This window comes from Ixodes scapularis, unplaced genomic scaffold, assembly GCF_016920785.2.
Source record: "Ixodes scapularis isolate PalLabHiFi unplaced genomic scaffold, ASM1692078v2 PGA_scaffold10__122_contigs__length_95168666, whole genome shotgun sequence".
In the NCBI taxonomy this organism is placed as follows: domain Eukaryota; kingdom Metazoa; phylum Arthropoda; class Arachnida; order Ixodida; family Ixodidae; genus Ixodes; species Ixodes scapularis.
Window position 1 is genome coordinate 84,628,599 of NW_024609836.1, and position 24,000 is coordinate 84,652,598.

Below are 24,000 nucleotides of genomic sequence, written 5' to 3' on the forward strand. Positions count from 1 at the left end.
TGGTGGGATATAGTTGGCTATACATCTTGGTAAAATTAGCGCAAAGACATGGGAGGTAAAACGTAGAGACAGGAAAGAGCGCTCTTTCGTTCTTCCTCTCTTGGCTTTGCGCTAATTTTACCTCGTGGTTGCTCTGACCGCCAAAACAACAAAAAAACAAACGCAGCTGCAAGAAGAAAAACAAAAACAAAAAAAAGCTAGAAGAAATCCTTGTGTTCTTTGGGAAACGTCACTGCTCAAAATAGAAACAAAACGAAGAAGCCGGCTGGCTGGGTGGACAAGAACAATGCGCTGCACGTTCCCTACATGGCCAACACGCGAGTGCAGTATGGGAAGGCCCGAGAAAAACGACCAAGGAGAGGAAGAGAGATCTCTCTGACTGTGCTATGCAAACCTCAAAAAGTTTTTTTTTTTTTTTTTTTAGTTGGCGTTTTGTTTGTGGTTTACTGACACTTTGCTTTATTTCGCCATTTTTTTCTGGAATTTCGTGGATGGAGGTTGTGCCGTGATTTGGTGACTAACCAGCCGCAACCAAAACAGCCACGTGTTTGCCCTTAGCCAAGTACCTGGCTTGGTGGAGCTGAGGAACAACGGGAACATGGAGAGGAAGGGAAGGGGGGTAGGGGTGCAGGCATTGTTCAGTACTAGCCTTGGGCCAAACGCAGGGGGGCTCAGCATATTGCCCAGCACCCTTTGGAAAACGTCAGCGAGGCAGATGGAAAACGAGCGAGCTTGTCGGCACGCATTGACCGATGATGTTCATTCGAAGAGGGGGACGTCGGAATTCATTGGTTGCGTGCGGGGCCGGACAAACAATCGTTGCCGCGTTCTACACCTATTGAATTTTCTTTTCTTTTTTCTCTGACTATTCGTTTTTCTCCTGTACAATGCACGGATCACTGGTGTGTTTTAGAACTACCTCGCGCCGCGTATGAACAATGCACAAAACTTATTCGTCTATTAAAAAAAAAAATGTTTTTTTTTTCTTTTTAGTTTTGGCGATGGTTGCGTATTTTTGTAACTGGCCCGAGTCGCTTCGAAACACGCTTCGAGCAGCCAAGAGTCAACTTGGGAGCAACAAAAATAATCTGAGCGCAAAAGTATTATGCGTTCTTATACTGTCTCCCCTGTTGATACTAAATTAAAGTCTCCTTTTGCACAGTGCTACCGCTTATGAGTATTCATAAAATGAAAACAGCTGTTTTTTACGATTGCATGTGCAGCAACTCACAGGCACATGCCGACTGAGGAGGGACATAGCGTGCTGTGAATGGAGTTAAATATTATTTCGGTGGAATAATGTTACGATAGAATAAAGTAATTTTAATTACCAAATTCTGGTTTGTTTAAGTTCTAAAGGTTGAAATAAAACTGTATAGTTCTTAATTCTGATAAAATCCAAACTTTTCACAACTATACAATTATGCTCGCCAACGACATTGTAAAATATTTGACGATATTAAAAATTGTATGTATTGTGTGATGGGAAGAGGGGATTGATATAAAAATAAACTTACGAGATGAAGAAATAATCTCGCTATGCCCAAATATCCTTTCTTAGATTTAACTCCGAAGAAAATGCAGTGAAAGACCGACGACGTTCGCTACTTGTCAGGACATCGCAGTCGATCGTACAATTGCGTAATAACCGCTATTCGGAATACTGCACCGCACCCCGCGCGCGACGTTTCCCCTACATACGCGGCTGCAAAGCGGCGAAGCGTGATGCGCGGGATCACGGCGCTCGCTCTGCATCTGTTGCTCCTCCGCAGTGCACCAATGCACGGCAAGAAGCGCACTCCACGGAGCCATCTAGCTCGGAAAAACTTCAATAATTTTTTTTTTTCCGGATTACTGGTAGTGTTTGACACGAAGTTCGATTCGAATAGCATCTTATTCGAATCGAATTTAGACAATTTCGAAAACTTATCACTGCAATACACTTATGCGTGTTCTGTCCAAAAAAAGTTCACATTTAATTTTTTTTTTTTTTTTTGTGATTTGTTTAGTTACGATTGATGGTTACCGCTCGTAACGGGGGAGCACACGGGCGCCACTTCGGATCTGCGTGTATTGCCGCGTGCATGGACGAACGCTACTCCGCACTTCTGGGAGATTCCCGTTTACCCCAAGTGATTCGACGTTCGATTCGAATGTTCGAGATACCGAGTGTAATAAATAAGGCCAACATATCCTTGCCGAGTCGGCCTCGCCGTAGCTCGACGCTCGAACATTCTAGGCAGAAGTTTTCGTAGATGGTTTTTGCCGTCACGCAACGCTCTCCACAACCCGCTACGACATCCGCGCTTCATCAGTCAAGGCTAGCGGCGCGCAATCGCAGTAGTGGTATCTTCGTTGCGGATAGGTTAGCGGAGGGAGGAGAGCGGCTTACGATAACTCCCTAATGTTGGAGATACCGAGGGGAATAGATAAGGAAGCCAGCGGTGCCTTGCCGAGTCAGAGACTCTCGCGTTATCCAGCTGTCACGCCGACACCTCCCTTCTCGACTCTCGTTCTTTTGTTTCTGGCACTAGTTCGCCGATTAAAACTTTATTTTCAGTTTTACGCTTGTCGACCCGTTTCCATCCGCGACATGATTTCCTCATTTTTATACGCATCATTATTCTGCCATTTGGGCCTGAAATAATTCTGACAATGTTGTAAGCAAACATTCCTCAAAGATACTGCACAGATTGGATCCCACGAATACTGCAAAACCTTCGTACTAAGTATACGCAGATCGGACGCGTTTCCAGGGCCACCCGACAGAAGGCGCTAGTACGTCCTCCCGTCGTAAGGCAATCGACCCCACTAAGACAGAAATGTGTGAGCCAGCCTTGAACATAAAATCTCGTCCAACAGTTTAAAAGACAGAATGCTAGGCAATTATATAGTGCAACATTCTTTTATTAGCAGCTCCCGGTCATGTAAAACGACAAGTGATAATAGTGAAACTTGTGAGCCTTTTTTGCTTGAGTGAGGAGCTACGGAAATGCATCAAAAGGCGTGCTTTTTTCGACGGGTCATAGCTGCAGGTACTCGGACACGAATGCCTTGAAAATCTTGTTCAGGTTGGAGATGGTCGGGTGATGCAGGTTCTGTTCGTTGTCGTCGAGCGTGTGCCAAACGTCTGGAAAGGGACTCGGGATGATGTGCACGATGGGGACGCCTGTGCAAATGCGGCAAGAAGAACACCACGGAAAATATAATTGGAGCATTTGTAATGCCATTCAGTTCCCCAGCCAGTAGATGGTATGTTGTACCGAGCACGACACTGTTAGCGCGAACAAGCGATTGCTGGTTTTTTCAGTTTTTTTTCTTTGAAACCAAGCGATGTCATCCAAGTTATTATTGCTACGGAAAGAGCTCATTTAGTTCTATAACGTAAGCGATAAAATTTCGTGCTCGCTAACACCATTTAGAAGTACAATGCGAAAATGCGCCGATGTCGTGTTCGCGCTAACAGTGTCGCGATGTGTACATTTAGCAGAAAAGAGGTACCTGGGGTGTGCCAATTGGAATATTTTACTTCTAAACAATAATCTAATTGGCCTTCCAAAATGTCTATTTTGCACTTTCCTGCAAGATTATGGTCACATTTACAACCTAGAAAAGCTACACTTTTTCAAACTATATCTCCCGGTGTCATCTAAAACAAATAAAACTCCAGACAAAAAAAAAACACAAAAAAGACAGCATAGAAAGGCTTGAGCTACATCTGCAAAAAAACTTTTATCTATGAAAACAAGCCAAGAGAGAAAATGTAACAGCCACAAGAGAGTAACAGCAAACTTTGTAAGTAGTCATGTCTTATTAATAAGGATACCCCACTATACAGATCACAGTTTCGAGGGCAAACAGGGTGGCTGCAGGCAATTTGTTTCTCCTTTTCATGCACAACTCACATTATGAACGAGTTTTCGGGGAGAATGTGATCTTATTAATGAGACATGACTGCACTGCTAGTAATAACTAATAAAATATGAAGCATACACAAGAGAAACAATGAAGAAACCTTAAAAGTCTAGTTTTGTAAGTGCCTCAATTTCTTGCCCAAGATATCACTTAAATGGTCAATGAATCAACTAGTAACATACAACAATAAAGGGAGAAAGGGGAGATGTACGCGTGACATGGATGCTTCCTGTAGATGTTTGACCGTGCCATGTTATGTTGCTGTGCTGTCTTTTCTATCCCAAATCCATAAGTGTGACTCTTTTCCTCCAAAATTCTCAGACGTTCTGGTTTCGGGGGTCCTCTGATGCTGCATCTTGTGAAGAAATCTGTCCAAAAAGTCTACCAAAACAATTGGGCCGTGTCGGCTTCAGTAACGCCTAGTTTCTATACGGTGTATTCTAACCCCCAAAAAATCTAAAACTGCCATTTTTAGAAAAACTTTGAAGACTGTCTGTGAAAGATGTTTAAATCACTTTTGGTTCAGGCAATCAAGTCCTCAATAAGACACTGTGTTCATAGATTCCAAGCGCCCCCCACTTTTCATCCTTAATGGTACAGCCCAAGGTGAGGGGTATATTAAAGCTTGAGCTTGATTACATTCTTTAAGTTTGTTTTTGCGCACTTTGTCTTTGAAAAAAACAAGATGGGTGCTTGGAATTGCATAAGTATGGCACTCTACAATTGCATTGAATTGCAACTGTAATCTACGGCTTTTCTTTTTCGAAGTGGTGTGCAGAAGATTGTGAGGGGATCACCCACTTCTCTTGAGAAAGGGGATGTGGTCGTCCTCGATGAAGCCCACCGTTGAACTGTTGGAAAAGTAGTTGGTCCTCCGTCGGCGACGTGGAAGTTCCATCAGCCCAGCGTCGTTGAGCCGGCTCTCTGAGGATTTCACGGGACGGAAAAAAAGCAACTCCGTACAAACACGGTGGCGTCGTAATAAAGTTTCTTTTTATGCAGCGACTGCCCAACATAGAGGGTTAAGACGCCATTATCCAATCCAATCCAAAAAAGGCATACTTTCTGATCTCAGTAGCATTTCCTCAAGAATCAATACAGAACCCTCCCCATTCCCCTCCCCCTCCCTTCCCTTCTCCCCCCCTCCCCCTCCCCCCCCCCCCACCTCCCCAAGAAAAAACTACCTATGAGCATTCTTCGTTCAGCTCAGAAAATTCAACTTGCCTAAATGTTTTTGCACTTTGTAAAAAAAGAGAAAAAGAAAAGCATATGTTTAGAGCTATAGACGCTTTACACACGCGCAAATTACAGCCGCCATTGCTGACCTTCTCTTGTCTTACAGAGATGCCGAGCAACTGAAACGGTAGTTGACAATCCTCTACAAAGGCCGATGCTTTAGAAAAGGACACAGTTGAATCTGATGGGGCAATAACCTGGCCTGCTATGGTAGTGATGAGGTAAAATAAACAAAATAAGAGGAAACAAAAACTGAAGGTCAGTTATGGTGGCGTCCATGCACAGCTGCTGCAAAGCGTCTATACTATGACCTGCACAGTAGAGTCTTTATAGTGGTAAAGCCATACTTCGCAGGAAATAAATCCACTACAGTTCATTGAAACTCTAGAAGGTAGGGCGAGGGAAAGGAAGGCCGAAGACGAGGAAGCGGACAGAACGCTAGCGAGAGAAGGAGGTTTCCCCTCTCTTCTTAAGCGTTCCATCTGGTTCCTCCTCCCAGCTTGTCTTATCCTTGCCCTACCTTCTCGAGTTGCAATGGACTACAAATCGGTGCACCAAAAGGTTGTACGGGAATCACAAGCACACTTCTGCCATCGTTCCTTCTATCATTGACGCACATCTCTCCTAATTAGGCCAGCCAGCTACCTAGGGGCACAACGAAACATAAATTGATTGATGTATCGATTACTATTTTCATTATGCTGTCGAGGTTTGGTTGTACCATTACTGGTTGATCCCCGATACTAAAACACTGGGCTCGAGTTGTCCTGAACAAGCAAGTCCATTAAGCTGTCCGACGAAGTAACGCTCATTTGCATGGGCCTTCGTGAATTCTACGTCAGGATTGCAGTTGGGCAAATACCGTATTTACTCGCATATTGGTCGATACGTCGTATAGGTCGACCCCCTAACTTCGGGACCCCCGAAAAAAAAAAGAGTTGAAAAATATAATACCGGGATTCGCGTATTGGTCGACCCCCCAGTTTTGATAAGGCGATTTTTGAAAAACAGGTTGACCTATACGCGAGTAAATACGGTAGTTTAGTGGCTTGTACAGCGACCACTGACCGCCAAAGTCAGCCGAGCCGACTTACCGATGCTGACGAGCCTCCGGTAAACGGGCTGGGTTTCCCCGAAGTAACTGTAGAAACGTGGATTCTCTGCCCCCAGCAGATCCAGGAGCACCATCACTTCCTAAGAAACAAGGTGTGTTTTCTGCACTTCAGGCCCTCCATCCACACACAAGAATTCAGGGCACATGTGACAGAAGAGGAAGTCATTCTAGAAATTAACCATTCTCAGAATTCCTTAATTTCTCGTAAAAACATAGCGAGTTTGGACGAGAAAGTGTTTTTGGCAATGAAAAGTAGGCACTGCACGAAACCTTCCTTGTAAAATGTCACAGAAAGGAACTCATGGATTTGTACTCCTGTTGAAGAGAAGGTCACGGAGTCGAGGAAGAACTTTGCTGGCAGTGAAAAATGTATGAACAGAATTGATTTTCTTTGTTTAGCTGCTTTATGTGGCTTCTAGAACATTTGATGAAATTTTTTTTGCAAATTATTATGCCATTAAATTCTTTCTAGAAGCTCAAACTAGATTCACTATATATTCCTTGCATATGAAATACTACATCTCATTTTTCAATAAACCAGCGAAAATTAACCTACTGTAGGCAAGTTTCATTAGGATTACCAACAAACCTACATTTGAAGCAGCATTGGCCTTTATGTAGCAAACTACTTACCTCATGCAAAAAAAAAGTTCAGTTTAAACAAAAAAAAAATGCACACAAAACTAACAGTTAATGCAAGGTTAATTCAAATCAGACAGGGCCAGCAACTTCTTTTATGCTCGAAGCCAACGACCAGTGGTAGTCTGGTAAAACTATCCGTATGCATAACTGGAGGACTCTACAAGTGCTCTAATACCAAAGGCCACGCAAGCGCAAAACAGACAAAATTACGCTCCCAGGTGAAACTAAGTCTAGCAAGATTGCGGTACCGCTATCGCAAGCTTGGTACCTTTCAAAGATTTGCATAAGCTCCCGCAGCTTCAACCAACCTGCCACAAAAAGCAGCCCTCGAGTGTACACATGGCTCGCACGCGACGTCATTGGTCCACACTGGTCATCGCTTTTACTCATTCTTGTCGCCAGAAACAGGTTCGACGATGCAAAACATACGCCGCAAAAAATATGCACTCAACCACCGGCACGGCAGTTGACGTGATGCAAGCGCAACTCCTCGAGCGAGGTGTCACCCTTACCATTCGGTCGATCTGGTTGGCGATCTCGCTCCTCTCGAGGCAGCTCTCGAGTCTTTCGGCCGACGTTCGGTCCTCGTGCCACTTTTGGGCGAGGTGCCGCGAGCCGTAGAGGGAATCGTGCGAGCTCCAGCGCTCGAATGCCTCCTCCCCGTCGAAAAAGACCAGCTGGAGCGTCAGACCGTCGCCCTGTGCGCGTCCAAAGAACAATCGACAAAACGAGTTTTGGAGGGAGGTGTCTAGTAGGGTCGCCAACGGAATGAGAACGACAGGGCTGAGCTTCGGTTGTTCCGCCTCTAGCTTGAGCTCCTTACCTTTGACAACGCTAGGGTGTCTCGCCAAAGTGCGGCGAAAGGCAACGAGCGCATGATAAGGGCCGGGCGTTCGAAAGAGACGCCCTGTCGTGCTCTCACCTTGTCAGCGACTGTAGCTGGAACTCAACTCAGTTCACTACATACTCGCTGAACCAATCAACTGCCTGCGTTTCATCATGTGACCCTGCTTTCCGAACGTTGGTATGGGTGGAAATGTTATCTTATAACTAAAGATAGACGTGTGGCTGGGCGAACTAGCGAGTAGCTTCCACCACTCCATCAGCTTAGTGATAAACGGAATAGATACTTCATCATACAAATGCCAACAGTGGAACGAATGCACGTAAGCCTAGCTCAGCAGAATGCTTTGTTTGTGCGAGAACTCGCGTACAGAAGGCACTCTTCCAAGCCACGTGGTTGCTTCGGAGCCCTTGTCAGCACTGCAGATGTTTATGAGACGGAGTATTTGCAACCCTGTTTCAGTTTTCTAAAACTAAATGAAACACGAATATAAACGACCCAAGGATAGAATTTCGGGATGGCTGGAATGCTCTGTCAGGGTTCGGTCCTTCTGAATCTCCAGACACTTCAATTAGAAAAAAATACGGCCATTGCCAAAGGGGAATAAAGAGATCTGCAGAGATCTCATGGTTCTCAACTAGACTCACCTTACAGCTCCGTTTCTTGAAAGTCGAAAAATGACATTAATCATTTGGAATGCGATAATTAATTACAATCCTTTGTTCTTTCTTGTTTCCACAATTTTCTGCCGCTTTGTCTTTTATCAACGACCAAAGGCAGGCTACCAAGGTACATGCTTGCCTGTTCGATCGGCAACAGGCTCCAAAAACAGGGGGTTCGCCAATTGGTGCGCGAACCAGAGGCAACTCTGGCTCTTCTTCTGGTGACTTTCAATTGAAGTGGGGCTTCAGTTACAGCACATGTCCGAGCGACAATGGCCTTGAGATGCGCACAAAGCACCCTGAGCTAAGTTCCAAAAAGGGACCTTCTTCAAGGTCGAGCAAAGACAGTGTAAAGGATCAAAATCTCACTCTAGTCTTCTGGTTCTGCAGCTTGCCATTCAGGGACCTCGCCAAGTACACCAGTTGAGCGCACGGCACAGCAGAATCGGTAGCACCAATGAAGGTTCCTTCCTTGTGGAGCTGCGTGACCATCGAGAGCAAAGGAAGAGTATGGATCCGTTTGTATCATAGTTTGGCAAAAGCCAGTCCCATCTGTGGTGTCTGGTTTACTCAGTTTTGGGTAGGCAACACTGCAATGCAACATGCCATATATGCAAAGCTGGAGCTCTCCATTATGATACGACAAGCTGAGTGGTCCCATTAGTCAAATCGTTATTAAAGTGTCCTAGCCATGCAGAAGTGACGTCACCTTGATATTGGTTGCAATCCCAGCCTGAGAATATTATCACCAGTACAGCTTGACTGTAAGACTGTAACACCAAATCTAAAAATTTAGGTGGCGGCCACCAACAGACTACCCAATCAACCGGAAGTACATTCATTAAAAGTTCATGCCACAAAGTTTGCACACTGACAACGCTTTCGACCTCTAAGAACACCTCAAGACTCTTAAGAATTACTATTAGCCTTGTAGCAAAAATTAAGACAGTTACCATGAACATGACCCCTCTAGACCGGGATATTGATTAATTTTACAGCCCTAAAAGAACATGCCAGAAGCTGAACTGACGAGTGCTGTTGTCAAGCCAACAGTCCCCCTACCTCGACAACAGACTGCTGCCAACAGAGCTCAATCGATTGTGCACATTTCACCTTCCGATTTGTTCCGCTAAGGTACAGAACAATGAAGAAAGCACATTAGCATTAGCACAATTGTGAGCATCAAAATGAAGGTGCAATTACCAGGGAATCATAGTGGCAGGCCAGCACCAGCCGATGACACGCGCTTGGGTTGAGCGTCGCTATCACGTTGCAAAATGGTTTTATCCCGTGCGGAGTCTGGCCGTCGAAGCAGTCCTCTTCCACATCCCAGTTGAGATCCTTGAGCGACCTCACAATGAACTGAAACAATGACCGTACATTTCGATGCATGTTCCCAGGAGTGGCACATACTCCATGAGGAGCCTCATATTTTCACGCTGAGGTGCATTGCAGTTATGGATACGGCAGGCGGAAATCTGAGCAATCAATCTTATTGTGGAGTAAGTAAAATTTTGAAAAAGGGGTGTTGGCGGGATAGAATTTGTTTTTAACTGATCACAAGAAGTTTTATGGTGTCAAATGAACGCTTTGGAAACCCGCTCCAGCACCTGCCTGGCAGGTGCTGGAGCGGGTGCTGGAGCGGGTTCTAGAGTGCCAGCTCAACCTGCGAGCCCGAATGCACATCACTTTGTGGCACTGAAAAGTGAGGGTATGTTTGAATTGTGTTTCTGGCATCGTATTCATTTGCCGATTTCACAAATATTCTGAATTTAGATATATCAAATAGTACACCAGAAAAGGTAAAGGCTGGGCATTCAAAAATATAGTTTATTTAGGTAGCTCAAAAAAACACCGGAGTACGCCACCAAGTTTCACCCCTTTAATATGCACCCTTTTGATAAAAATGAACATAATTTAAGATATTTTATTTTTATTTGTTTTAAATTAATTTCTAACGCGCAAATTTGAACTGGATCAAACCCATATGAGCCGCTATGTTTTTTTTTCTCCAGAGCTGAGCTGGACCTGCACCATTTTCCCCTCCCAGAACAGAAACCGGACAGAAAAGAATTTGGGTGCAACACACTGGCCCTGATATACACAGGCAAGCCAGCCCAGGAATGGTGAGTGTCCAAGAAAGATTACAAAAGCAGAAGAGCTCACCTCCCTAACCTCCCGGTGCTTCTGACTCCCCACAACCCTGGGGACGAGAAAGTTCCGCAGGGTGGCGTTGAAGTCCCCCCTGTCCTCGTCCGAAATCTGTCCCATGTACAGCAGATCATGATGGGCCAGCGGCCGGAGATCTCGGGGCCACTGCAAGGCGATCGGGCATGCGTCAGCATACTGCCAATCACTGCGCACCTAGCCTACGAAAACGGGGCGCTCGACTGGTCCGGCCTCAAGCTGCCCAAGCTCGCCGCGTGCACCCTTTCCTCGTTAGCAAAACTGCAAAGATCATTACCACAATGGTCACTTTACGATTGGCCACAGAGGACACACTAAGCCATGAAAGCCAATCCCATGCTGTGCGAGTATCGTGGGACCTTCGGAAGAGGTGCAGAGATACATGGGCCAAGTATTTACATGGTACGTTCAGGGCTAGATTGGCTGGGATAGCTCGTAGCATCCTCTGCGGTCCATGTTAGCATGGGGTCACTTCTATGACTGGCTCCTCATGTCATGTCTTACTCTCGTAATTTGTCTTTTTGTCGCAGTAAGTCCAATGACGAGATAAGAACTAGCGAAAATATTTCGTTTGTCTGTACGATTGGCCAAGTTTTGTTAGGCAAATTCTCTAACATCTGAAGAAGCTTACTACTCCAATGCCCTCAAGAAGCTACTTTTTTGGCCAAACATCAGCAACCACCCTGAGGCTTCCAGGTTACTCTTCTTCAAGAACCAATGCCAGACTTTTTACAATGCAAGACTCTATGCTCCGCTGTACCATATACTGCAAACTGGAAGTGAAAGCAAAAGAAAAACGATGTAGAATTCTTTGCGCAAAATGCACCATGCATTGCAGTTGCAGAGCAATCCACTTATAATGCCTTCAGCTGTAAGGAGGTTACAGCAATCTAACAAGTGCGTATAAAGACAGCATGCAATGGTTGTTCCTTTCTTGCAATGAACTACACGTTTTGCGAAATACTGGTGTCGGTTATAAGACCAACAGGCAGAGTAAGGTACCATCATGCACGGTTCGTAGGTGCAAGCAGTCAGACAGGAAATAGAGCAAGTCTATGAGGAACCACAGCAACTTCTACCAAGGCCAGAGTATGCGACAGACATAGCTGTAGGAATATCAGCCACTATTGTGGAAAAAATGTCACAATCTGCACTGGGCCAGCACTTTGTTTCAGGCATGCATCGCTTTTGGGGAAATGAAGTCCAGAGAGAGTTAGCTACCCTTTCCTTTGAGAGAGTGAAAGAAAGGCTTTGCCCATCAAAGTTATACACTGAACATAAACTTTACTCTTCAAAAAAAAGTGTTATTCAAGCATGCGTCAAGCTATAATGCAAACCAACTCTTCCCGGGGGAACAATCATTGCTCCCCCAGAGAACTTGGAAGAAGAAACAACGAGAAACTATCCACCGCATGCTGTCAAGTGACAATACTAAGCTGCTACCACATCAGCTTTCTGCTACAATGAACCCTTCAATCTACTTCTGAAGACCGTTTCCCCGCACTGTTTCTCATCTTCACAAACGTCTCAAATGAAGGAGGGGGGAATAGAGAAATTAAAGGTTAATATCTTTTTTTTTTTGTTTCGTTGGAAGGGAAAGGAGCATGCACCGAGCTCGTGCAGCAAGAGGCACAGCGTGGCGAGAGCGCAGCCTGTTTGCACAGGCGGATGAGAGGCCCGCACGGCCATTTCACAACATTACCTTGATGAGCTTTTGCTGTTGCCCAAACAAAGGACCAGGTTGGGGGGGAGGAGATGAAAGGAAGAACAGAGACACGAGAACGGTCACGGAGACGTCCACACGACACACAACGCAAATTACGACAGTAGCTGCCACTCTTAGAAAGAAGAACCCGGAAAAGGACATCCCGGAAACCTCAGAGTGACAGACGACACTTCCCCCTTAAGGACGCGTGCAGCTGAGCCTTTTAAATCGGGTGGTGGCTTGTGCCACCTGGCCAGTGTATTTAGTAACAACCTCTACCTGGTATACAATACATTAAGAATAAGGCTTTCAATGGTAATACTGCTTACTGTTAGAATTATGATCCATGTGACAAAAGCACTTCTTGGCAAAGTCTTCTGCCACTCTGAAGCTGACAGGAAGTTTGTTTCTCAAGCCCACATTAGAAAGGTACACTAAAGGCTGGTTAAAAAAAATGTGCATTTCAGCGTGACCGACTGCGCCGAAACCGCTTGTGTTTGCTTACGACGGGACAGTACACTGGTGCCACCTTTTGGTAGTAGGGGTGTCGCGAACCGGCCAAGGTTCGAGTTCGACCAGGTTAGACTTTTTCTAACTTTTAGTGGAAGGTTCAACAAACCTCGTATTGAGGTTCGACTCGTGTGTGCATGCACGACAGGCTGGTCAGTTGGCTTCGAATTGGATGGTGATGGCTAAGGGATAAATTAAGGGCAGCTCCGATTGGTTACTTCAGTTAATACAGTACAAAAAAAATTAAGTTATTAACTTCTTCAGTGATTAGAATTGGTTTCTTTTAATTGCAACTGTTTATAAAATAAAATAACCTTTTGCATAAAAGAACAATTCTCCAAATCTAGGCATGCTTGTATCAAGGTCTGGCCAAAGTGTCCACAAAGTCAAACTGGTCGAATCTGGTGAAAAGTGTAAAGGTTTGTCGAACCGGTTCGATCCAGTCAAACCCCGAAAGTTCAAACCAAAAATCCGGTTTGACAAAAGTTCACGACAACCCTAGTTGGTAGCCCTGGAACTCTTTAGCCTGTATACAACTACTGGACTGAAGGCCTTGCAGTGTTTCTGAGATCAAATCTATGATCTACCCCAGAGAAATGGTTGTGTATAACATTTTCAAGACTAATTTCAAGCCCATGGATAGAAAACAGTTGATACAAAATCAGGAAATATATGCAAGTCGGACGTGTTCTAGGGTAGTGGTCCAGTCACCGGTGATTGCAACGCGGTCGTTCATACTCTGACACAAATCTGTTAACCAGTCTTTACGCGATCAAAGATTTTGGCCTTAGTTTCACTACCGTACCATAAAATAACAATTTCCTGCCTGCTCAATGCACCGGCCAACCAGAGAATACATAAAGAGAATGTTTATGGCGTATGAAAAATGAGTTGAGAAGGCCATTCTAAGATGCTCGGAATTCATAACATTATGGATCAGAACAAAATTAACTAGCTTTTTGCTTTCTATTTCGCGAGCAAGAAACATTTGTCACTACTCTCGAAACGCCTCATTGTCGTATCAATAGACATGGGGATCCATTTCTGGTTTTTCGAGCTTTTGAATTATTTTTTTATTACTTTATTATTCATTCATCACATTTCTGACCTGTGGTTGATTACACGTGTATTGCACGCCGGCACTCTGATTTTGTATGAACACATAATACACAGAAAACTTAAGGAGTCTAACATCCTATTTAACGTTGAAATAACAAATGTCAAGCGCCCCAAGCGCAGATGGCGAGACACCGATTTCCATCAAAAGTGAAAAAGAAAAACAGAACAAACAAACAAACAAAAAAAAAACGAGGAAATTTAATTAACCCATTCCCCAAATCACATTCACCAAGCATGGAACAACCGCGATATACCATATGGGACGCGACTCCGAAGATCCCGTTCGAACTTAGTGCGTGGGTCCTGAATTTCAGGCACCGATCGCACGGATCGTACGGACGTACCGATCTGGCGGAAACATGGAAGCTCTCGATCTACGCGCTCGATACTTCCGGCAGCACGTTTGTCGGCGACAGACTTTTCCTACTGCCTTCACGAGTGAGACCCAGTGAGTGAGACCACGCAAACCGTAACCGCTCTACGAACCACGGTACCGTGCTACGAACTTCTAGCGACCAATTAAATAAACAAAAGGTATTGTTTGTTACCTTCAGGTCATGCCAGCTGAGTGCAGATGCGTCGAAGATCAGCGCGCCTATCACCAACTTGAGCAGCAGAAGCACAGGGAAGAGCATTGCCGAGTGCAGCGTGCGGCAACCGACAGTTCGTCGACGGCTCCGCGCTGTCAGGACGGGCACGAAGGAACGGCCAGTCGAAAGGTGGATCTCATCGGAGGAGCGGTATCAGCTAACACCATTTATCACCGAGCCAACCCAGCCCACGCATGCAGTCGATGCAGTAGCCAGCGAGCGGCGGCAACAAAAACAACCCGGCGAACCTTAGGTAAACAGGGTAAACCCACGCGTATCTGCATCGCGCATTGCGTCATTAGCGCCCTGAATTTGAGAGGGGTTCCAACTGCTCGAACAAAGTCACGTGGTTTACAAACTCCGCATGCGCAAAAGCAGCCGATTTCAGCTGGCTTCTGCCATTAAATTGCAAAAACTCTGATTTCCATAGAACTGATTTCAGCTGTTCTCTCTTCCACTCTCAAATAAAGGTTTTCTATACCGCGCCAGCGCGGCCAGCGCCTCCTCGCATGTGAAGGTGGTTTTGGAGGACACGAGGGCACATCTTGCATAAGTAAACACGAGAAGGAAGAGACGACGCAAACTTCTTCAGAGCCGAATAAAATGATCAAAAGATTGCTCGAATCTCATCGAAGGAAGGTCGCGGCATATATGCGGTGTCCTCGGTGCTCAAGCGTAAACCTCCTTCCGGCGCCTGTCGTCTGCTACGGGTTTTGCGCAGCAGACGACCCAGTCATGCGAGACCCCAAGGCATATTCCAAGGGTTCAGGTACAGTTGAGGTGGTTGAGGTGCGCGTTACACAATAATTATTACATATAAAATAGTGTTATCTTTGTTATTCAGAATAATAAATAATTTACAAAAGTTGGTAACTTTTTTTTTTCTTTTCATACAGAAAACGCAGAAGGACAAGGATGTGGAGAACATGGGTCCATGTATTTTGTTGACATGCCACAATAATATTTAGAGTTAACCTCAGCTCTTTGGTGTGCTTTTCGTAATAATAAAGTACAAATGTTTTACGCGGTTTATGTCAAGGGTGAAAGCTACAAACTATATCAGGGAACGTAGAAGCTACACGCGCTGCTCGAGCTAAGCGAAAATATAAAACAAATGGCACAATGGCATATAACACGCGCGTTCCACGGACGCTTTATTTTGATTATTTACTTTGAATCTTTTCTATGGTGAAGGCGAGCACGCGCAGCGCGTCTACCTACGTTCCCAAAATTCTCTTTCATGTTTTTTTTTTTTATAGTCAAAGCGATGAGTTTTTATGATAGGTGGCGCAAGCTACCGTCTAATATAACGGGTACAGCCGTTAGTATCTATCCACAGGTCGTTTCCGGCTTTTTTTGTGGCTTCCAGTGGTGGCTTCCGGCATATGATATTTATGCTTTGACGTTTCATGCTTCCATTTTCAATCTTCGAAATGATTGAAAGTTGAAATTGTTCAAATTCTAGGAGCGTGATAAACCTTGAGAAGCCAGGCGTAAGTTTCTCTTGCCGGTCCCGCGCCAAACACATCGCCGAACTAGGCACATATGGGAGGAGGAGACCTCTGCTGCGTTGTCGGCTGCAGGAATCGCAAAGGAATCGAGCCTGGGCTGTCATATTTCAGCTTTCCAAAGAACGACAGAGTTCGAGGACTGTGGCTGCACGCCCTGTCCCGCACTGGTTGGGTGTCGACGGGACGATCGAGAGTCTGTTCCGACCACTTCACGGAGGAATGCTTCGACGAGACAGCCAAATTTTGTGCGCAGTTTGGGCTCCCATTTCGACGCAGGCTCAAACCCGACTCTGTACCCACTGTTTTCGACGAAAAGCGCCCACCGCCGGTACCCTGCGGTGCTTACGCGAAGAAGAGGTTGGAGGTGAGACTTGTACGCGGAGAGCTCATGCCATTTGGGTCATCCTTTTCGAATGGCGCGTGTATCACTAGGGACCCACGCCTGCGTTCACGCCGCTTCGCGGCGACAGTCTGCGGCTGCTAAGTACGGAACTATTAACCCACTTGGCCCCGTCGTACACGCCGCTTCGCGGTGTCCAGCCGGCAACCCAAGCCCCGCTGTTCCGCATACACCCCCGGAAAGGGAGTCCCATACCATTTAGTTCGGCGAAGTTTCGTTGACAACATTTCTTTTTTTCGAAGTGTCTAGCGTTACGTCCGACGTAACCCAAGTTACGTCCAAATCTCCGCCTTCCCTAGGTTTACGGGGGAGAGAGAGGAGTGCGGGGGGGGGGGGGGGGGGCGGTCGGTTAGGTATACGCGTTTCAGTGCTCCGTCCGGACGTAACGCTAGCCACAGCGTTCTTTTTTTCAGTGATAGACCCTTTCCGAAATTCAGTGACATCTGGTGGTTGAAATGGCGGTTTATCTTTTGCCGTACTAATGGCGGCAATGAACCTGTAGCCTGCAGTATTTTATCGGGCACTGGTAGTTTCGCAAGTCAACGGCAAACGAGAATGCGCTCTTCACTGTACAATTCTTTCTCGATCATCGATTTTAGTGTAGATGGCCACAAAGATGCGAGCAGTCAGAGCGAAGCGCCAACCCAGATAGATGCCATGATAAAGTTCTACACATTAAGGGGCTTTGGAGTCTATTCTGTGCTACTAACTGATTCACTGGGCCCGAGTTATAGAAATTAATGCTTACGCTGGCGCTTGCATTCAATTTTTGCTTTCGGAACGTGCAAACGTATAGAATGTATAGGCATCAAATCCTCAGCTTAGGAATATGTTCAACTTGTTCATTTATCAGTAAACAGGAGGCCGCCATTATACTTGTTTCACCTTATGTTGTACTGCAGCGAAGGCTAGAAGCGCGAGCTCTTAGCGTTGGCAGCTGCTCTTAATTCACGAGAGCGTGTGCCGCCGAGATGTGCCCCAGAGCAAAGAGCTCGCGCTTGTAGCCTTTCCTGCGGTACATCATAAGGTGAAACAGAGTATAGTACGGCACATATGACATTTTGTAGATGATGATCAGGGATGGGCAAAATACATGCAAATATGTATCGAAATACAAATACAAAATACTTCGTCAAAAATGTATTTAATTACAAATCTAACTACATTTCCGAAAAAGTATTTAAGAACAAGATACAAATACAAGCAAATGTATTTGGTCTCCTCCAAATACTTTTCCAAATACATTCCTCCAAATTTACGTCAGCGACTTCAGGGCACCTGCAACGGGTTTCTGGGTATTTCATTTTAATTTTGCATTGCACACTCGGGAGTTAGTGTGCGAGGCTCTAGTAACGTAATAGAAATATAATCACAAAAAAAAAAATGTAACCAGCTTGGACGTAATAGGTGAAAAAAAAGTAGATTTCGTCGGTTACATTTTGGTATAGACCAACAAAAAAACAAAAAAAAGACGCGCAGCACTAGCTAGAGAATTTTTTTATTGTTGCAACTCGCACCAGTTGCGAAAACCTGGACGACCTGCGCATTTAGAATGTTCCAGGCAAAAATATGGATGCAAATGAGGCCAGAAAGCATCACAAGTTGTCACAGGCACTTATTTAGCCAGTCTGCCTGTGAACGTCGATTTCGTCACTATTCTTATCCTGGACTAGCACCGTAATCACAAAGTCACTAAACGCTTGTGCTCAATTGAGAGACACTACATTCGGTGCAGAACGTAGTTTTCTTCCTGCTCTGGACACGTCTTAGGATGAGTAAAATGAGTCGTGACAATAAATTAGAGAAATGTATTTTCGCCCACAAAATTGTATTTAATTACAATTGTATTTGAAATACCCATATTTTAGTATTTAAATACACACATCAAATACATTACCCAATTTGTAATTAAATACAAATGCAAAATACACAAAGTATTTGAAATACGTATTTCAAATACTTGTATTTGAAATACTGCCCATCCCTGATGATGATAGTGATCAAAGTGGCCAAACTGAATTTCGGAAAGGGTCTATTGTAAAAAAGAAATGTCGTAAATATCGCCAAATGTTCGACAAAAAAGCGGACACCTTTCCACTAAGCTACGCTACAGCTTCAAAAAAGTTGTTTTAACAATTTGTTTTATACGAGACCCAACAAGTTTTGCGTCGTGCATATAACCATTTCCGGTCGAGGTGCACGGCGTTACGCGTATAGCATTGGTCTTTTGGACTTGTTAACCATGTTGGATTAACCTAAGACTGGGGTAGAGAAGAAACATCAAAACATAGAAGGGACAGAAAATAGACAGGACGATGTTTGAGACGTCGTCCTGTCTACTTTCTGTCTCTTCTATGTTTTGGTGTTTCTTCTCTACCCTGTCTCAGGTTAATCTAACATGGCTAATATTCACCAGCTCGCTTGCACCCTTACAATATTCTCTTTTGTATTTGTTGTTTCTCCAGTCGAAGGTGAACCTCGCGTTAAATAGTCATCCTAACTCCCCCCCTCCCTTTTTGCCGGCAAAAAGAGGGGAATTGCGTATGGTTTTAGTTTTTAGACTCTGTAGCGCAAGCTACCATCTGTTCTAAGGGGTACAGCCATTAATTTCCATCCATCCATTCATCCGTGGAGTAACGTAACCTCAGCTCAGCATAGAATAAGGTGTAACACATACGGGGTTGTAGAGGCTCGTATCGTATGAGATACGGAAGAACTTCCCACACCCGCCTTTTTCATTTTTCCAGAAATCTTATGGGAAGGATATGTTACAGAAAGAGGAAGGCCTAGGGATATTAGTAACGATAAAGAACTTCTAAAATAGTTAATAGCTAATTTACCTATAGACGCTTTCAGGCAGCAGTCCATGGCGCCACCATAACCGACCTTCAGTTTTTGTTCGCTCTTATTTCGTTCGCTTCACTTCATCATTGCGACAGCAGGACAGGTTATTGTCATTTTAAGTGTTACTGTGTCCTTCTCCCCAGCCTAGGCCCCTGTGGAGGCTGGTCAACGGCCGCTTCAGTGGCTCGGCATCTCGGTAAGACAAGAGAAGGTCGGCTATGGCGGCTCAATCTGGCGCGCGCTGAAAGCGTCTATACTCGTTTTCACATCAAGAACTACACTAAAAAAAGTCTGGCTCCTTACGGAGGGTTACCGATTTCCCCTTTTACTTGAAGAAATAAGATATATGCAGGTACATTTTAGATTAAAGGTATGCTATCTTATCAAGACGTACCTGTTTGTAATGCCAAAAGCATCTCTTGTTCCTCCGACAACCAAATCTTGTAAGAACTGGTTTGCGTGGCACATGAACAATGCACAGCACTTCCTTTTTTCTTCAGATGAAAACGAGTATAGTTGATTTTTTTGTTTTGTTTAATACAATGAGTTTTTGTGTGTGGAATATAATACACGACATTGTAATCTTTTAATAACCATATATTTGCAAGTTGGCACCTGTCAACTTGCATTCACCCGATCTCAGTTTCTTCTGATTCTGTAGTTCAAGCCTTCACTTCTTCGTCCTCAGGCCTGAATTTCACAAGGGAAGACAGCTCAGGCGATGGTCTCCAGTATCTCGATCTTCGTCTGCATCTTCTTCCGACCGGCATTTGTTGGGCCTTCCAACAACGGTCTCGGAAACCTATTCTTCCATTCTGCAGTTCCCATTCTAAACTGGTAAAACATGGAATCATCCGGTCTCTCCTCTCATCTTCTCGCACCAAATCATGTTCTCACTTTGCAAGCTTCAGCATTGCAAAACAACAAGAACGTCTCCTCAGAGCAGGTTATCCGCAAGGTCTACTGAGCACCATTCTTGTTCAGTTAATTCTAACCACCCAAAGGCCCCGTGCTCCACGTAGTAAGCCTTCACGCGTTATCTGCATTCCCTATGTGCACAACTCGGCGCACAGACTGAAGGCAATTGCAGCGCGCTTCAACGTTTCGGTTGTCTTCTCGTGCAAGTTGCGCCTGAAACAACTGTGCAGGCGCGTGAACAATAACGAATCCATCAAAAGATGTTCCATCAAACTCGCTCATCAGACCGTTCCCTGTGAAGAGGGGGTGGTATACTCCATCCCTCTCTCCTGTGGCGACCGATACATTGGACAGACGGGTCGTTGCCTTAACACGCGCCTACGAGAGCACGTCCTCGAGGTCTCTCGTGCTTCGGACAACACTTTTCACCCAATAGTGGTTCATCAACGTCTCTGTACAAACTGTGAAGCCCGGTTCCAGGACACCTGCACGATTGGGAGACATAAGAACAAGCTCGGGAGAGAGATCATTGAGGCATACAAGATAGCCCATGACGATCACAACATCGCTGCCCCTTCTCTGGCCTTGTCCAGAAATGAGATCAACTACCTGAAACCAGAGCTGGATTAGCCAAAGGGCGCTCTATCTCAATTTGGCAATAGTGTTTTTCCTTTTCTTTTTTCTTTCTTTCTGAATTCTTTATCTTTAGTGTATTGGGTGTAAATTTGTGTGGTTTTTCTCCGGGTGTATATGAATATATTAATTCCGCATCTTCCTCTTTAGTCTCAAACGTTAGGAAGAAGATAGCACTATTGAAGGAGACACCAGTAAATGTGTGTTGCTAGTTGAAAGAACTGTGCTGTCTGTCCTTGTCCTTAAGTGTTTTTATTCTTTCTTTGACTCCCGTGGCACCTGTCCTGTGTGTTTCTCCAACTTTGTCCTGTATAATTTGCTTTTTTTTTTATTTGTGGTATTTTACTGCAACTAGTTGTGTTGAATCGACATCCATTCACTTTCATTTTAATCCTTTAACCTATCCTCCTGTTTCTTTTTTTAATTTTTTTATTGCAGATTTGTAATGACGCACTTGCAGCCACCTCATTGCCATCTTCAGTTGTCACCAAACGACAAACGTCGAAACATGAAGTCGTGAGCATCCGCAGAAGGGGACAGGCGACAGACAAGTGTTGTCAGGTGGAGCTGCATGGTGTTGATGTTGCTGTTCAGACGGAACCATTGAAGACGACGGGTGCTTATTGCTTCCGCTTACTCACGCTATTGATCCTGTTGACCATTGTGGAAGTTCAGGACAGAAACACATGGATGCATTCAGTCTAACTCCCAACAGAGTGCTTGGAAATTCCAGCTGCAAAAAGTTGTATCCTCCTGTTTTTAGTTTCAAAGGGGCTCTTTGAGGTCAAGGCATGACCCAAGTAACGTCCCGAGTCGAGTTTAGTGTAAGCATGTTTTTACATAACAAGCAAAGTCTCGTAATATTCCACGTTTGAACAAAGGAAAAGGCGCTTCACTCTGAAAACTAGAAACAAAACCTGTCATACTCTCTTTGTCCCGATGTTCCACAATTGGATATACTAATGCTAAGTGGAAGTGTTAGAAAGATCCTTGAATTTCACTGTATTTCACTGTGGATAACGTGGGTTCACCAGTGGGAGATACAAATGTAGGGGCAATTGTGCCGAAAGACATGGGCCTCTTATAATCTAGCTTGGCATTGGTTATTGAAGCCCTCGTCATGTACTAGCATAACAGCTGTTGAGGTACACTTTCAGAAAGGAGGCCGTAGATGCACTAAGAGAGATACTGCTCCTCAAGATAAACATGTCTGCAACTGATATTGAATTACATACCTGCAATTTTTCAATTTGGTGAGCCACGGGTTTTTATTACAGCCAGGGATGGTGCCATGCGATGCAGTGGTGGGCATTGCTCGGCTGAATTTTGTTCTCATGCCTTTGTGTGTTGCATAGTGTAAGCTGCCAGGTAAAATACTTGTTGGAGACACAATTCGGCTATGTTTGAGGTTTACCTTCACACTTAAACTATCCTTACAGCCGATTTGACTTTATCCGACTGTGTGAGTGGCATTGAGTGCATGCTTTTCCCTTTGCTCAAGTCTTGGGTTGTGGTGCGAGATTGGAGAGTATGATAGGGGGGCATTGTGCCCAATGGGATGAAGGTAACTGCTTCTGTTACCCCTTCGCTCAAAGTGACATTCCCCACAAGAATGCAGACATCTGTCCGGTTTATAGTGTTGGTTCTAACACTGCTTGCTGCAGTGACATAATGCTTCCTTCTGTGTTCAACAGGTGTGCAGGCACCACCAGTGCAGTGCAGGTAAGTTTTGCCTTGTCTGTCTCTTACCACTCATTCTATGCGCTTGGTTTTAGTTTGGATGAAAATGCAGTTGCCAGGTACGGTCGTGAAGCTGGGTCTTGCACCTGTTGGGACAGGGTGGGAGCGTGGTCTCTGGCTGTTCTTTTTCTAGCTAAAACCCCTTCTACAGATTTTGAACGTACCAGAGTAGGTGGACGCCTGTACTGCTGGTGGACTTTATGGCATAGCAAAGATTTCTTTGTATTGGGAGAGGGCGGTGTGCTTGCCCTTCTTGCATCCTTCCAGTTGGCAAGTGTTACCTGTATGATTAGGTAAATGAGTTTGACTCTGATCATTGAACTGTGTGGCGGCTTGTGTTACCTAGTTGCTATGGGATTAAAAACAAAACAAAAAAAAATAAAGTAGGTGTGGGAAAGGAGTGTGCGAGCAGAAATGGAAAGGGATGCTGTTCTGTAACGTGGGGTGTGAAAACGAAAGAGGGACATGGAAGACAATGCAGACGACGCTGGCTTTCCTGTCTTTTCCTAATTCAACCAAGAAATTAGTAAATATTTTTTGTTCAAATTGTTGGTATTGCTGGCTCTTCTGTTGTTGCATGTTCGTGGCGCGGCCGTAGCTATAGCTCCAAACCCAGCAAATGAAACTTTGAAAATTAGTCACCACGTGAGCGGCTCGCGCTCCCGCGCTGCGGCTTCCCTGCAACAACAACAAACGGAGGCGAGGGGGCACGGGCCAACGGGCATGCATCTGCACAGCTTTCCCGTGCGCCTCGTGTGCGGCATTTTGGTGTTTTAAAAAAAAAATCGTCCATTCCATATGTTATCTTGGCAGAACCGAAGACGAATCTTGCGAGCGCCTGCACAGTCAAAACTGCGTCGTGGACGAGCACTGTTTGACGCAGCTCCTCGAAAGGTGTCCAGTGTGTTGTTACAAGTCGGAGGTGGAGGTCACCGTGGTAGGTGCCCTCGTGAAGGCCACCATCTTCTGCCCCTGGAGGAAGCACGTCTCCTACTGGTGCAGCCAACCGCTTGAAAGGTCCCCGACGGGCTGCAGGCCCCCCGACGTCGATGACGCGCCTCCAGCTATCCCAAGAAAAAGCGAGCCATCTGAAGTCCCGGAACTGAAATAACTAAAGCAATACTCAGGATTTTTTTCTTTTTTTTTTTTCTTTTTATGAAACATGATGTTAGGTTGTTCCAGCGGCAGCGTTCTTGTCTGGAGCTAGGTGGGCAGACCTCACCTCGAGTAGCCGCGTAGAGGGTCCGCAGGGCGTCCAGAAAGTTCCCTTTTTGACTTGTAAAACCTGCTCTATAATTCTGTTTGTACATAAAAGTTATTTATTCCCCATCATCTACCGACTCGACCTCACCATCGTCAGCGAAGTCACAGGACCACCATCAACAATTACTCGAAGGTTCGCTCCTATTTCTGACAAAATCCGCGAGATG

The 24,000-nt window shown here is 45.1% G+C and overlaps 2 protein-coding genes across 2 annotated transcripts; one reads left to right on the forward strand and one right to left on the reverse strand.

Moving 5' to 3' along the window:
* Nucleotides 1-2,889: 2,889 nt before the first annotated feature.
* LOC8042451 (glutaminyl-peptide cyclotransferase-like) lies at nt 2,890-14,793 on the reverse strand. Its single transcript, XM_002415508.5, has 8 exons — nt 14,483-14,793; nt 10,580-10,729; nt 9,617-9,775; nt 8,783-8,893; nt 7,420-7,605; nt 6,246-6,345; nt 4,717-4,839; nt 2,890-3,169 (listed from the first exon to the last, which is right to left on the reverse strand). Exons 1-8 carry the CDS (start codon nt 14,567-14,569, stop codon nt 3,024-3,026), a joined length of 1,062 nt encoding a protein of 353 aa, XP_002415553.4. The 5' UTR covers nt 14,570-14,793; the 3' UTR covers nt 2,890-3,023.
* A 1,109-nt stretch (nt 14,794-15,902) lies between these two features.
* On the forward strand, nt 15,903-23,902 carry LOC8042452. The gene is made up of 4 exons (XM_002415509.4): nt 15,903-16,399; nt 21,269-21,446; nt 22,525-22,552; nt 23,384-23,902. Exons 1-4 carry the CDS (start codon nt 16,070-16,072, stop codon nt 23,679-23,681), a joined length of 834 nt encoding a protein of 277 aa, XP_002415554.4. The 5' UTR covers nt 15,903-16,069; the 3' UTR covers nt 23,682-23,902.
* Nucleotides 23,903-24,000: the final 98 nt, after the last annotated feature.

Bases quoted from the DNA above. Each gene is read 5' to 3' on its own strand.
- LOC8042451 (XM_002415508.5), bottom strand. From the start codon at position 14,569: ATGCTCTTCCCTGTGCTTCTGCTGCTCAAGTTGGTGATAGGCGCGCTG. The intron at 7,606-8,782 runs GTGAGATTTTGA...GGACGCGCACAG, and splicing joins TGCAGAACCAGAAGACTAGA to GGCGACGGTCTGACGCTCCA. The intron at 3,170-4,716 runs GTGGGTGATCCC...GCATTTGCACAG, and splicing joins CATCCCCTTTCTCAAGAGAA to GCGTCCCCATCGTGCACATC.
- LOC8042452 (XM_002415509.4), top strand. From the start codon at position 16,070: ATGGGAGGAGGAGACCTCTGCTGCGTTGTCGGCTGCAGGAATCGCAAA. The intron at 16,400-21,268 runs GTGAGACTTGTA...TTTTTATTGCAG, and splicing joins ACGCGAAGAAGAGGTTGGAG to ATTTGTAATGACGCACTTGC. The intron at 22,553-23,383 runs GTAAGTTTTGCC...TTATCTTGGCAG, and splicing joins GCACCACCAGTGCAGTGCAG to AACCGAAGACGAATCTTGCG.